General features: G+C 42.8%; 1 protein-coding gene across 1 annotated transcript in view; it reads left to right on the forward strand.

Annotated features, from left to right (window-relative positions):
• SCUBE2 (signal peptide, CUB domain and EGF like domain containing 2) overlaps positions 1-8,042 on the forward strand; it is a 40,092-nt gene extending 32,050 nt beyond the window's left edge. The window contains exons 16-21 of the mRNA XM_074884484.1: positions 674-841; positions 3,411-3,572; positions 4,750-4,947; positions 5,535-5,687; positions 6,796-6,875; positions 7,646-8,042. Coding sequence (XP_074740585.1) covers positions 674-841; positions 3,411-3,572; positions 4,750-4,947; positions 5,535-5,687; positions 6,796-6,875; positions 7,646-7,798 — 914 coding nt within the window. The 3' untranslated portion in view covers positions 7,799-8,042. The remainder of the gene's footprint in view (positions 1-673; positions 842-3,410; positions 3,573-4,749; positions 4,948-5,534; positions 5,688-6,795; positions 6,876-7,645) is intronic.
• The last annotated feature ends 7,117 nt before the right edge of the window (positions 8,043-15,159 follow it).

A 15,159-nucleotide genomic window follows, 5' to 3' on the forward strand; every position in this document is an offset into this window, starting at 1 on the left:
TTAGGTACGATCAGTCGGACTGAGTTAGTGCTATCTACGCACCATACAGAACACAGGAATCCAGTGCACAGCTAACCATTATCCAAGATCCAGTATCAGAGGAATGGCAAGAATATTTCTGCTTTAAAAGTCTTTGAGGCACACGTGATGTTTAGTGAATTCGCACGATTACTTGTTGTGCTTGAAGTTTTCACACAATTCAGTAACACCAATGGTTATGAAGTATGAATATTCAATAATATTAAGACACTTATAGAAATCTGGAAGTACATTTTTGGCATCTTGGGTTCAATACTAAATTATTTCATTTGGGAGGAGTCCAAGAGTTCTTTAGCTAGAAAGAAGATATAATCAAACATAACTGCACTGTACAGATAGACGAAGAGTACTGGACAGGCCTAGTGTCCAGTGTAGCCTTGCAACAAAGTGTGAAATCCATTCCAGCTCACAGAAGAGCTCACTAGCAGCAGAGGTTATCGGTGTCTGTTTCAGTTTTACAGGGTGCGTTAGATGTTCTACCTGTTGCTAGCATTCAGTTCCGAAACCCTAGCTCCCACCGCCCAAGTAAGGAGGAGAGCAGTTTCATCGTGGGGTTTCAGGTCCTGTGCAGGCTCACTAACATACCTTCACCTATAATGTCCAGGTTGAAGCAAGTGTGATCTTCCTCTTCCAGATCAGTGCTCACCAGGTGAATATTCTCCTGACGGCTTCAAACCCTGTCTGCCGTGTCCCCTTGGAACATACCAGCCTGAAGCTGGGAGAGTATCCTGCTTTCCCTGCGGAGGAGGTCTAACAACGAGACATAGCAGTGCATCCTTGTTTCAGGACTGTGAGACCAAAGGTAAGGTTGAGATTTATTTGATGAACTGCATTGCTTCAAGGCAAAAGTAAGTGCTGCTGCTACAAATGGGGCATTCAAAGAAGAGTCATTTTCCTTTCAAGGATCTCTCCTTCCAGGGGTCTCGTAGTTTGCTGGCCTGCCCTGGTTGCAAGGAAACTCAATAAAGCCTCAATTCTTTTTATAACTGATTTTTTTTCAAGACTTGAGAAGGGGTTGGGAGATACATCGAAGTTGGTCAGTGAAGTCGTTGATCTGTGAAGTCATATAAAGGAACAGCAGGGAGGAAAAAAAAGTCTCAAGAGAAAAATCAAGACCAGTATGCCTTATTGACATTTTGGGTTTGAGCACAGCAGCAACGTGAAAATGTGAAGGAGGGGACTGCAGTCCTGGAGGATAAGTAAGAAAATAGTTTCTTCATGTTTATAATGAGAAACTGGCTTGGATGCCTTGGGGTATACATAAAAAGCTAGCATTCAGCTTAGCCCTGCAGTACCTCAGACAGCCCTCTAAATTTGATCACAGTGGAGCTGCCAAGGTTTTCCTCACAGGAGTGAAAATCAGGTGGGGATCATATCTTTAAAAATGAAGGAATTTCGTCAGCAGCTTAGTTATCTAAAATGTAAAAAGCTGAAAGACAGCTATGAAGTTGTCTTTGAAAATGCTGATAAAAATATGTGTCCATGGAGACATGAAATGTCAATCAGTGTCTTAAAGCATGGGCAAAAGAACATCACTTTTATCAAAATCACCTGAAGAAAAAGCATTAAGAGAAGATCTACTGCCATAGAGTAGAAATAAGAGTTAGAAATAAGGTCCTGTTGCAAACATTTGTTAGTGGTTTGGATTAAGAGATCTCTCTACTGTCAGTTAAGATATGTTTACTATTGAGAATTGCAACATAATAGAAGAATTTTGCAGTATGGTTGAAGAATTAATATTACTGGTAATAATGTAATAGCTAATAGACTTCAGTGAAGAATCACTGAATCCACAAATGCTGTTGTTTTGTACTTAATTGTGCAAAGTTAAAGTGCAAAAACACCACATTAAAAACCTTGGATCAAGATAAGAGGAACTGATTTCAGTTTTATTTAACATAAACAAAACCAGGTCTATAAATGAGGTTCAGTTTTCAAATTAGAGTGGAGATTAAAGGAATTTTTTGTGTTAACTGGAATGAAGAGCTTGGGGATTTGCGTGTGGAAGAGGCCACATGAGACATGGAATCACAGATGCAAGAACTATTTGGAACTTGTATCTGAAGCATTTGGATTGAGGGGTGGAGCATGTAAGGAAGGACTCCAGGCTGAGCTAGTTTACAAAGCTCAGCAAGACTAGAGTTATTTGGGAGTAAGCAGAGCTTAAAAAGAATAGAAAAAATGGACTGTGCAGCACAGAAGACTACATTTGAAAGGCAAAGTAGTAAACTATTTTGATGTTGAGCTGAGAGAGGTGAATTTGCCAAAGGAGGTAAAAGGAGTAGGAAAATATTTTATTTTAATTTTTTTTTAGTCCCACAAAGAAAAAGGGCAAGGATAAAGAAGCAAGGTGATGATGGAGTTAAGAGCAAAGATAGTATATGACTGATGCTCTTGACTGCTTTCTGCCAGGTTTCAGTACAGATGATGATGGACACAGATGCAGAATAGCTAAGCAAAACCAAATGAAAAGAAGCATAACAGAGATGTAAGCAAAGGTGTTTGGGGTCCTGTATTCTCAGATTGCAATGAGAGAAGGGAATGTTCCTGTCTGCATGCAGGGAGCTAGAAGAAAAGTTACAAGTCTGCCAGAAAGGATTTTGTTCCCCTGTCTGTCTATCTCATGTCTAAAACTTCCATAAAATCTGCTATGTTTATGAAAGACCTTGTATGTCAGAATGGGGTCTCACTTTGGTGACGCAGGAGGTGCTCTCAGCAAGCCCTGTGAGGGCTAATGTTTATGTGTCTAGCTTACATGATGATTTGTGTGCCACAGATCTGGTGGAGGTGGCTGTACCCTGAGTCATGGCCAGTTGTTGCAAGACAGTGTGTGATTATGACAGAAGGCATCAATATACCAGCTTAGTCACTAATACTGGTGCAATGTGCCACTTGTAGAGGGCCAAAGTCACCTCTGCTTGTGGTGAGCTGATTGCAGGGGTATACTAGGATGCGGCAGCAGTGCGCATGCTGCTTGGCATTAGCTGGCAAGAAAGAAAGATTTAGTTAGTATTTCCACATACGGTTCATCTTTCAAGTCAAATGTCAGTGGCTAGACCATTCGGTAACACACTGTTCTACTTGGCATCCTGCTTACAAAATCATGGTGGTTATACTCACACCCCCGTATCTTTTATTACTGCTTCCACACAGAACTGCTCTATAGTGTTGTGTTTGGGACTTCTGAACTTGCACAAGTGACCAATAAACTAAAATCTGTTCAATTACCTCTGCTTTATTAACCTCATGGTTCAGGAATATGGCATTGCAGTTATTGAAATTATACTAGGTCCTATAAAAATGCATTAAATCACATTCTAATGTGCTACTGTCACCTTTTTAATCATGCTGCATATGTAATTGCTCTCCAGTTCAGTGCTCACCTGGCCATTTTTATAATACCACAACTCATCGGTGTATTCGCTGCACAGTTGGGACATACCAGCCTGAGTTTGGACAAAATTACTGCATTTCATGCCCTGGAAACACCACTACTGATTTTGATGGGTCAACAAATATAACACAGTGCAAAAGTAAGTCTAGAAAAATGGTTTTGGTGATCTCTTACAAATAAAAAGACTGGGCCATTAATATTCAGAGTGGCTCTAAGGGCAAAATTTAGCTTTGCTCCAGGGAGCTTGGAGAGAAGGCAGTGGTGGTGTTCCTCTTTTGTTGCCTGCCTGCTTCTCATTCCACATGGCTTACTGAGGTCCATGAGAGACCACTTCTGCAGACTGGTTCCATCATTCTTGTTAAGGTAAGTGATTGTGTCTTGCCAGTTGGTGCTGGGTCACTCTGGGTCTTGCTATTAAATCTTTTCTCCCATGATACGGCAGACAGAGTTTGTGTTCTTGGTGCACTGATTTCTTTCCCTTCTATCAAAAGGAATGGAAGTTGGCTCACAAAACTTATTAGCCCCGGTAACCATTTTTTCTTAATAACAACCTTTGAAAGAGGCAATTACTGTTCTAGAGTATGGTAGCTGTAGTGTGGGAAGCTGAGGATAAGTTAAAGAGGGGAAAACAGAGGGCAGAGAGGTGTCTCCTTGGAACCACCTCTGGAGACACTTATATACACATACATACATAGAAATATGTTTCTGAGAACTGCATGTCTCTCACTTAAAGAATCCGTTCCCTGGGCATGTCGCGCCTGGCCATCACGGTTACAGTGCTGTAGTGCCTGGACCCTTGTGGCCACACAGAGTTGGGGAGCACAGGCAGAGTATCCTGCACTGGGGTTCATCACCTCTTACTGCCAGCAGTGCTATCTGTGCAGAGAAAGGGCCTGCTATACTTCCTGTTTTGTGCTGCTGCAGGCATGGTGCCTGAGCAGAAGCACCTCAGACACCAGTTAGACTTCTGCTGATACTTCTATACAAACGTTCTGTCTGGTACAAGCAAGTGGAACATCCTCGCTTTACCATTTCTCTGTCCTCTTACAGCTGCCTTGCTGCTTGGCTGTGGCTTGGTCAATAGCACCTGCTGTGTTAGCAGGGACTAGTCTGTATTTTCATGTCTCAACGTTGATTAATACACAAAGGCGGAAGCAGGCAGCAGTGTGAAGTGAAGCTGGCAAAGAGAACAGTACCCGCATCAGATGCAAAAGAGAAGTTTATGTGTCTGTCGCCCATGTCCTGTTTCTGACCGTAGAACGAGCTGTAGGATGACCTGACTTTGCCTAGTCTTGCATACTCTATTGCTTTTTCAGATAGGCAGTGTGGAGGTGAACTGGGAGATTACACTGGATATATTGAATCCCCAAACTATCCTGGGGACTATCCTGCAAACACTGAGTGCACTTGGAATATTAACCCACCACCAAAGCGCCGTATTCTGATTGTGGTTCCAGAAATATTTCTACCAATAGAAGATGAGTGTGGAGACTACCTGGTGATGCGAAAAAGCTGTAAGTCTGAAATATCTACTGAGGCGTATGGTATCTATCTCGGTGTGCAACACAGGTTTCTGTCATGCATTGCTGTTTACATAAACTAAATGTAGTCTGGCTGGCCTCTACTTAAGAGCAGAAATTTCTTTAAATGACAAATTGAGAAATCCTATTTGGTAATGCTGTTCCATAGGTTCAGGTGAAACAAGGGTGCAAGGCTATGATGTGTCAGTGAACTCTGAGAGAGATATTGTTAAGAAGGAGTAGGTGGTTCAAGCTAACTAGTCATGAATTATGCCAAGCAAGTCTAACCTGGGTTAGGAAGGAGGAGATGCTTGCTATTCCCTACAGGTGCCTGATGGGTGAATAAACAGCTTCAGTTTCTAGTATAGGTACATCCTTCAAACAGTAGACTGTTTTTTAGGAAAAGGGAAAATATTCCTTGGCCAAGAAATCACTCACTGATGGCTGCCATCAACTGATGGCCTGCCACATTTTGAGGAGTTCTCTTAACATCTTGCCGTGGTAGTTAAGCCTATTTTCTAAATTGTTTGTTAGTATGAAGCATTGTCAGATAACTGCCTATTGTGTGTTTTCTTTGAAAGCTTCTTCCAACTCAGTGACCACGTATGAAACCTGTCAAACCTACGAACGCCCTATAGCTTTCACTTCTAGGTCTAAGAAGCTGTGGATCCAGTTCAAGTCGAATGAAGGGAACAGCGCCAAAGGATTCCAAGTTCCTTATGTAACATATGACGGTAAGCGGATGTGAGCAGCTGAGCCGATGTGGACTAGTGCAGCTGCAGCAGTGCAGAACTCCTTGTGGGCTGCTTGACCCTGCTAAGCAGCAGGGTAACCCAGCGCTCTCAGCAGTGTCACTATGAGACTACTCCCAGTAGCTCTTTCCATTTAAAGCTAGTTTAAGGAATTCTGCATTGCACTGCAGTCTTAAGTGCCACTGTATTTCCAGTCTTCTACTGACCTAAACAAAGACCTGGGTTCTGGGTTCTGACCTGCCAAATGCAGAGTTCAGAGACAGATACAGGTTTTATGCATTTTTGTGCCTTCCTAGTTCTGGGTTGCTTCAGGTGGCAACAGAGGCCCCCAGTTAGGAATTGGGCAGAGCCCAGGTGCCTCTGATTTATTGTGTTGATACTATGATCTGTAATCTAATATCAGATAACAAACCATTTATATTGAAAAGAAGCTTAAAGGGCAAGAGTTTCACCCTATCCTTGTCAGAGTCACCAGGAGTGAAACTGGAGCTGAGGCTTTGCACTTCAGCATAAGTGATGTGAAAATGAAATGACACGTTTCTGTTCACACTGGATTAATTGTGAAGGAGTCATCCTTGCTGTGGTCTGCAGAGTTTCATCAACAGTGAATAATTAATTTTTCAGGGGACACCTCTCCTTTTAAAGCATTTCAAGTTCTTGTTGACCCAGGGGGTTTGCCTTTTAAGAAAACTTCCTCTTACCCCCCTTTTTTTTTTCCTTCTTGTAGAAAGAAGTCAATAACAGGTTGTGGGTATTTATAGATAAGTTTCTGCAGTGCAGTTGGTTTGAAGAAGGCTACTTGATTACAGGTCTACACTACACTACTGTGCACTGCAGTCTTAGGTGCATTATGATTTCTTTCACTTTTGACAGATTGATGCTGAGCAGCTCAGCAGAGTACACTGTTTTCATAGTAAACAGTATCTGTAGTTTCTTTACAGAAGAGCATTTGGAATATTTTCTGACTGCTAATATGAGGGCTGAGTACCACTGGTTCTTTTGGGGGTAGGGCTTACATGTGTAACCAAGGAGGTATTGAGTATGTAAGTGACGTGAACCTGCAAATTACTCTCTTGTGCATTCTCCATAGAGGACTACCAAGAACTAATAGAAGACATTGTTCGGGATGGTAGACTTTATGCATCTGAAAATCATCAAGAAATACTTAAGGTATATTCCTTCCTCTAAACATCTTGGTTTTGATTGAAAATGACACTCTTTTGTACCAGTGAGGTTGCCTCCTGCTCTGCATCACATCTGCTCCTTGGTGCACTAGGCACGTGCTACTTCAGGGAAGTGGGGTGAATCGGCACATCTTGATTGTGTAGAGCAATGGGTATGAGACCCTTTGCCCAGAGGGGTTCAAAGTGGATCAGACTTACTAGAGAAATCTATGGTGAAGATAGCCCCTCGAGCCTCATGTAGGCTGTGCTGGAAGGAATCAGTGAAGCAAACTGAGGGACATGGGATTTAATTTGGAGAAGCACTTGGTGCTGCTACTTGTAGCCTGTAGATTAGCAAGGGCTTTTCCTCCCTGGGTGAAAAATATCTCTTTTGTGCATTTCACTTCTCTGACCTTGGTTAGGGGACAGTTGCATGGGCAAGTTGAGTGGATGTTATCCCAAGTAAACCTTTCTTTTTCTGGATACCAGATCCAGTGTGTGTTTGGTTTGTGTTTTGTTTTGTTTTTCCATTTGCTCTCTTGGAAGTATGAGGAGGGTGGAAATCCTGGTGCTGCTAATGATAAATGTGAAACTCTAGTGGCTTCCCTGGGGTCTGAATGTCAGCCTTGCTTCACTAGTTTCTGAGCCCCTGAAACATTAGAACTTGAGAAGTAAAATGCCCGTAATCTTTTAGGAGTTAATCAGTCATTAAGCTGTGGTAATACTGACCCTAGCTCCTCTGTGGAATTACTATAAAATCTGCTTTCTGTTTTCTAGGACAAGAAACTGATAAAAGCATTGTTTGACGTGTTGGCACATCCGCAGAACTACTTCAAGTACACAGCCCAAGAGTCAAGAGAGATGTTCCCAAGATCCTTCATTCGGCTGCTGCGCTCTAAAGTTTCCAGATTTTTGAGGCCTTACAAATAGTTGGCACTGTACTTAAAAAAACTAACCAGCCCTGGGCATGCACAGAGGGGTTGTGGTAGGTGGGGCTGCTTTCTGTGTTTTACACACTGGCAGAGAAGCTCCAGGGAAGATTGCCAGCTCCATTCTTGGCAGAGTTTGGCTTTCTCAGCTAATACAAATATTTTGATGAACAGAATTTTGATTCCTTTCCAGATAATACCATTTGGGTACCCATACTTCATGGGTCTTTGAATTGGAGACTGCCCATAATTTCTGTAACTGAATGGTGCCAAGCAGAAGTTTGTAGACATCTGCCCTGTTGCTTCATCAGTAACTCTAAACGCTAATGAAGACAGACAGGCTAAGTAGTGTGGTTTGGGATGAACTCTGGTCTGCCATTAATGCATGTTACCTCAACAAAGCTGCGTTCATGTTTGATCTCACTGAAAGTGAGAATAAGAGTGGTGTCTCTCTTAACTTTTGCTATGCAGGAAATTCAGAGCCAAGATTGTAATAGTTTTAGTCCAAGCCAGTGGGTCTAAGAATCGCACAAGGTGTAATTTTTCTCTGAACTATACGTTGTATGAAGCATATGGAGGAATAAGCAAAGGGTTGACTATTAGCTTGAATGCTCTGGGTCTGGATCACACTGTGTTCATGCTAATGACGTATTGGTTTAAATGGAGTGATACCAGAATAAAACCAGGGCACCACAGTAATGGAAAACAGACCCCGATCCTCTGGACACTTCCACTTTGCGCTGGCTGCACATGTTACAACAGAACAGATCCTTTGCTAAATCCTGGTGCTTTCCCTGTGAATAGGCCTGGGACAGCATGAGACATTGGTTCTTCCAGGTAGTATAAAATTCTGTCCTCTGAGCACCTGCAGTTGAACACACAAGCCCCATTTTAAATGCAGGCTTTGTATAGATTATACACTTGTACATCACCGTTTAAACCTCTATAAGGTTCTTATATGAGCCTCAATCCTTATATTCCTTACCTTGTCTGAGCACCTTGCAATGACTTTGTTGAGCAGAGAAAGGGTGCTTTTCCCGTCTTGCTGGAGAGAAGTAGATGTACAAAAATATTCTTTAACCAGACTGTGGCCACAAGAGTTGTCTATGGCAAATGCTGTTCAAGATTCCCAGCCTCTGTGTCCTTTTCCTCAGGTTGTGTTTCTGATGTGGGAGAAGGCTAGTCTGAAAGGGCCTGTGGGGAGAATTATGTTGATCAGAATGTTGTCTCAGTGCTTTTCTGTCCACACTTACATTACATCACTGTCCTCTGGCCGTGCAAACCATTTCGTCAGTGTAATGTACCTTCTGGGCCTTCTGCCTTGTAGGGAGGTGGCTGCAGTCCCGCTCATTTGGAGGTGGATTTATGGGCTCTATCTTTCAGTCACTGGCAGTGCTGAGTGGTGCAGTGGGTGCCAAGCTTTTTCTGTGTGCCCCTGAGGAAAGGTACTGAAATTTTGCAGTGCAGCCAGGACAAATGCTCCCTTTCCTAGGGTGTGGAGTCAGATCTCCCTGGGTTTCATTGCATTGGTATGTGGTATGTAACTGTTGTATGTGAATAATACTACGTCCACAGTGTGATAGATGAAACCCTCATCAAGAGCCAGGGTCTGAATCTCTTCCCTACACGGCTAGGAGCAAATGAATACTGCCAAATGCAGCCTTGCTGAACTGTCGTGCCGTGGCAGCCCTGTTCTGTGGCCTGTGAGGCGGTGCAGCCTGTCATGTGGTGAGGACACATCTTGGTCATGGTGTGATGGGAGGGAGCAGTGGCCCTAGGCCACGGCTGGGGAGCAGAGCCTCTCAGGGTGGGGTGATGAGACGCTGTGTTCCTCTTTCTACTGCCCTAAAAGAATTGCCATGGTCTGGGTGGAGGAGGGAAATGGCTTGTGTTGCAGCCAAGGGGGAGAACTGTGTCCTAGCTGGCTGCACTGGGGCTCCTGCTCCAGCTGAAGAGCTGCTTGTGGGTTTCTGTGGCAGGGTGGTGAGTGCCCATGCCAGGAACGGGGCTGCCAGGCCTGCAGCAAGGGGAGCAAACAGGCCTGGAGGGGAGGAGGGAGGCAGGGGGGGAATTAGCAGAACAGAGGGGAGGGAACCCAAGTCCTTGTGTGCTCCTGGCTGGTGTGCTTCATCCTGAACGGGGTCCCTGCTGCCTTCGTGGGGAGGGAGGACAGGGGTTATCTGGAAGAAGGTATGAGGCAGTGTGATCAGTGAGAGAAATGGCTAAGGGATGCCAAAACAAGAGGAAGGGTGGTGAGAAAGGCTTGCTACATCTGTGGTGAAGTGTACTGTTGTGGTGAGATCCCGAGAAGGTATTTCAAGATGGTTTCCCTCTGGCTGTACAGCCCCTGCCTCCCTACTGTTCATGGCTTCCCATGCCAGATGCAGTGTGTCAGTGAGTCACAATGAGCCACCAACCATCTATGTGGCAACGGAGCATTTTGAAATGGGTGAGATGCTGCTGTTCTGCTCTGAGCGCACGGGTGAGTTACAGGCCTGCTGGTGGAGCACTGGGAGGAGAGGACCGTGGTGTGCCAGCTTCTGGGCCAAGCCCAGCAGAGTGGCTTTGCTGTGGTCTGTGTGCTCTCTGCCAAGGGAGGCAAGCCAGTTCTTGCTCTGTTCCCTCCCAAGAAGGCTACAGATCTGAACGTTTCTGTTTTGTATTGCTAAGTGACACACAAATCAGAGCGATTGGTTTCAACAAGGGTTCAGGAAAACAAAAGTTGTGAAACATCCAAATATTTTAATTGGTGAAATTGGTCTTTTTTGCTCTGTGTGTGAGTTACTGACTTGAGCTCTGGGTTCATTGCACTGCACCTCCTCTTGGCACACTGTTCTAGCTCTGCACAGCAGCTCTGGGACCAGCATCTCGCCTTTGGTCTGTACAGTGGCTCTCAACTATGCTTCTCTGTTGCCCCTGTGTGCTCAGGCCATCTTCATTGTTGTCTACGGAAGGAGTGTATCAGTGTGGTGTACAGTCCAAGGCTGAGGGGAAAAACCTGCTTTTTCTTGAAGAAGAATCCTTTTTGCTCCACAGCCCTGTTCATTTTCTGCCTAAAAAGTAGATGACTCGGAAGCACTTCTGTTACCCTTGATCTAACATTATGAATCAAAATTTCCCCTTTTACTGTAGATCCTGTGTGTGCAGTAAAAAGTGAAGAGGGAATTTTTGCCATCTTAAATATTGAAAGAATTGATAATTGTTGCAGAATGTTGTAACACTTGGCATTGTATCTTCATAGTGATGGTAGTGGCTCTGTAGAAATTTTAATTTCTACTTTCTGTGTGGTTGTAGACTGATGTTATATTTTGGCAACAAATGATTCAAAAATGTTTAACCTTATAAAACAGGATTTAACTTTTGAAATAATAACTAGCGTTAACTGGATGACAATGTCACCTATGTGAGATAAGCATAAGGATCTTTTTCATGACTGTAAATTAATGTAAAATGTTTCAGACTGTTCCTCTTAATAAGAGAAATAAACCAGTGAACTTTTAGTTGCATGAAAACCTTGGGTAATATTTTTAGTTGTCTTTGCTGTGCTAAATAATAGTTTTGTGACAAAATTAATGGTTGTGTAGCAAGTTACTGCACATCAGATGGACTTTACCCTGTGAACATCTGCTTACCATAGCGTTCTGTTTCATGTAATATATTATTTGCCTGCATCTATACCCATAAAGATACAATTCCTCATATATTTAGTCATGCACATATTTCTGGCTACTATAATACCAGAATTATCCTGGTATTAATTCTAATAATTATGCTAAAAACGTCTCCTGTATGACAAGCTGGAGTCAGTTGGCCTGTTCTAACCAGCTGTATGAAGACAGAATAAACTACTTAAACTACTTAAAGTACTCCAAAGTATTTTATTACTTTGTAGATTAATCTGATTTTTTGCTAAAAAAATAAACCTTAAACCCCCTTGTTTAAACTTAAAAATAATGGAAAAAACCCCAACAAAACAAAACAACAAGGTGAAAACCCCTGTTAAGACACAAGTTCCTGGAATATTTTTAAGATTACACCACAGTTTCATCAGAGCTTTTCATTAAATCCACTGACTTAAATTATTTTTTAATTCTAAGAAATTAAGTCATAGGAAATTATAAATTAGTTGATCTATAATAATTTTTAATACTGTTTTCCTGTATTTGTTTCTGATATTATTAGTTTTGGTCAATTTATCAAACTTTTATAAAAATAATTCCAATATCTTCTCCTTCATTTATTCAGTTGTTTGACCCTTAGCTTCCTTTGATCACAGTGACAAGGACTGATTTGTATGAAACTGCATGTAGCCATCCAGGTTCATTTGGTGCAGTTTTGGAAGATACAGCTGTATAATTCAGCTGTTAGCTGTAGAAAGCTGACATCAGTTTACATGTAGAAGACAGTAAAGTAAATGAAATACTGGAATATAGAGGTCATGGAAAAGTATGATGACTACAGACTGATCACAGCAGAAAACTCTGTTATTCAAATATTCTTCCTGATATTGTGAATACTGCCACCTGCTAGATTGCAGTGATGGACACATGGTACCCTCCAGGACAGGGAATGTCAATATGTGTTATCTTGTGAACTCCCAGAAGAGCAGGAGCTGAAATTCTGACTGGGACCTTTGGGTGTTTATGTAAGAGAAATAAGTAATAGCAGAATATAGAGAGCAAGACTTGAAGCTTATTTAAATCCAAGGAATCAGAAGAGGTCTGATGTGGGTAAGCAGGAAGGAATGGTATTACAATAATCCTTGGGAACAGAATGCAAGGATAGTGGCCCACAAATATTTCTGAATTAAATTTAAATGCAAATGCTTTTTCTATCATGCATATAGATGACATCCTGTAAATGCAGTAGATGCTGAATGTAAAACCTGTCACAACTAAAATGTACGTATACTTCCTATCTTCCTTTTTGCTCCATTCAAACTGTGTTTGGGCAAGGCTGCTGCTGGAGGAGACAAATGAGTACTTCTTAAAGAACTTGAGCCAAATTCAGGGCTGGTACAAGTAGGTTTGTTTCTAGGTGCTCCTGGAACCAGCCTGTCCTACAACACATCTTGCTACTGCCCATTTAGTTTTGCTCATAGGCAGATTTTCACTCTCTGTTGTGGAGCTCTGCTTTCTGCAATGTATATTCTGTTGTCACTGTAGAACACCCATGAGCAGTGATGCAAATGTAGCACCTGTGGGGAAAACAGGAGGAGTTAGAGTGTTCAAGGGACAGATTCCACTCTCAAAGGTAAGTTCTTCTAGTTTATCTCCAAGTCAGTGCAAATTATGTGTGACTTTCTGCATATTGCTCTCTTAAGCTACCTTATTAAGCCACTTTAAGTGTTAAAAAAAAAAATCTTTCACTGTTTAAATATATAGTGCAGCTGTGGGTCTGATCTAACAGATTTTGAAGAGTAATAAATTTTTTTGAAGTCCATGAAGTAAAGCCTATTTAGTACACAATGAAAAAAATAGGTCAGAAAAGATGACTTTAAGTCTTTTTCCTTATTGAACGTGTCTATAAACTCCCTCACACTGGCTAGCTGCTAAAGTTGATCTAATGCAACTGAAGCCTGCTTTTTTTCACTGGGAAGTTTATTCAGTAGGCAATGTAGACTTACAAACCTGGGTATTAATCATGTGCCATGAAATTTCCCACCTGTGATGATTCTGGGCATCAGGAAATAAGGGGTTCATAGGTTTAAGGAAAGAAAAAGTTGTGCTGGAAGCTGAAACATTCTGAAGTGGTCACTTGAGATGCAATTTGTTGTTTAGTAGTTCAAGAGTTTCATGTTATACCAAGAACACTACAAACATCCATGAAACATTTATGTACAACGCAAGGTTATTCTTGACTAGGTTTAGAGAAAGCTTCATCTTCTGTGCCTGGATCTAATATAGCAGTGGTAGCCTGAATGGTTTTTGTGCCTTCTTTCCCGCTTGCTGTGCTAGAAGAGATAGAATGAAATACTAAGCATGGACAGGAGCCTTGATGCGAGTTGGATAGAGAATTATCTGGAAATAAGTTCAGGAGATGGAGAAGTATAGAGGTATGTTAAATACACCTATGTATGTGTGTCTGTATATGTATTATGCATGATTTGACAATAAGATAGCCATGTGTGCAATGACTGTCATGAAAGGAGAATGCCAAAAATACAGTTCTTGAGCAGAAAAAAAAAGAGTGAAGGTTTTAAAAAAGCAGCAAGCTGACGCAGTATGTAAAACCAGGAGGAGTGGGATGCCAGGCAGGGTGGGCGCAGCGGGCACTGTGTGTGGGTGCCTGGTGGGGTGCACTTGCTGGAGGCACTGCCTCTGGTTCCTTCTGTGCCTGCCCAGGCCTCCCCTTGCCCTTTTTGGGGGCAGCCACCCACAGTGCAACAATGAGGGTCTTTTCTTCCCACAGCCCTCTCAGCGGGCTGTTGTCTTGGGGTGACCCAGGGTGCCCTGCGTGAGCATGGCAGGACTGGCTGGCCTGGAAGGGCTCCCTCAGGGGCTGCTGGAGGACCTGCAAGACTGGATATGTCTTATTTGCAGTTTTCTGTGTTCATCTACATGCCTCAAAAACAGCAGGAAAGAGTTGGGGGTTAAGCAAAAGAGCAAATGAGGCTTCAGACACACCTCACATTTGCATTTGGAGGTACCAAAATTCCTTTAGTTGTGCACTATTTGCTGTCAATGCGGTGCAGCAGGGAGCTACAGAGTTTGCCCTGGATTTAGAGCCAGAGGTTAGGAGTTGCTTGTCACTGCGTTAGCACTAGCATCTGCCTCACACACTCTTTGTGACCAGGCTCTGTAGCTACATGTGTCCTGTCACTAGTTGGAAGACCTGTGGCAAAATGCCAGCTCAACTCACTTCTGGAGGTGCTGCCTGGAGTAAAACCCAGCCATGGATAGCAGTTTAGAGTAAAAGAGGGGATCATGATTTTTCAGGGGTTTAATGTGGAAATTAAGAAAGCACTTCAGAAAACTGGGAATTCAGCATCTCTGTGTCCAGCAAACAAGCCTGTCTGTGACACAACCCTGTTCATGAACTTGGGTGGCCCCCAGTTTGCTGTTACTGATGTAGTGCTGGTGAGAGGGGCTGTGTGGAAAAGCTGAGAGGTACCAGTTATTAAAAACAGGGCTGTCAGAAAAGTGCTCAGGGGGCCTGTCTGGCTTACATAGCACAACTATTGCGCCCCAGCTCCCGTAGGTGCTAATTCTCTCAGCAAACTTACAAAAATAAAACCCTGAAAAGGCTCATCCATGCTGAGAACAGCAACTTCATTCAGTGGAAGAAGGAAGCTTAGCTCTAGGAACTGAACGCTTAACACTGCAAGCATTGCTGTCTTCCTCGGCTAGTCCAGAAAGCCCC

The sequence above is a fragment of the Strix uralensis genome, chromosome 15 (genome assembly GCF_047716275.1).
Source record: "Strix uralensis isolate ZFMK-TIS-50842 chromosome 15, bStrUra1, whole genome shotgun sequence".
Taxonomy (NCBI): domain Eukaryota; kingdom Metazoa; phylum Chordata; class Aves; order Strigiformes; family Strigidae; genus Strix; species Strix uralensis.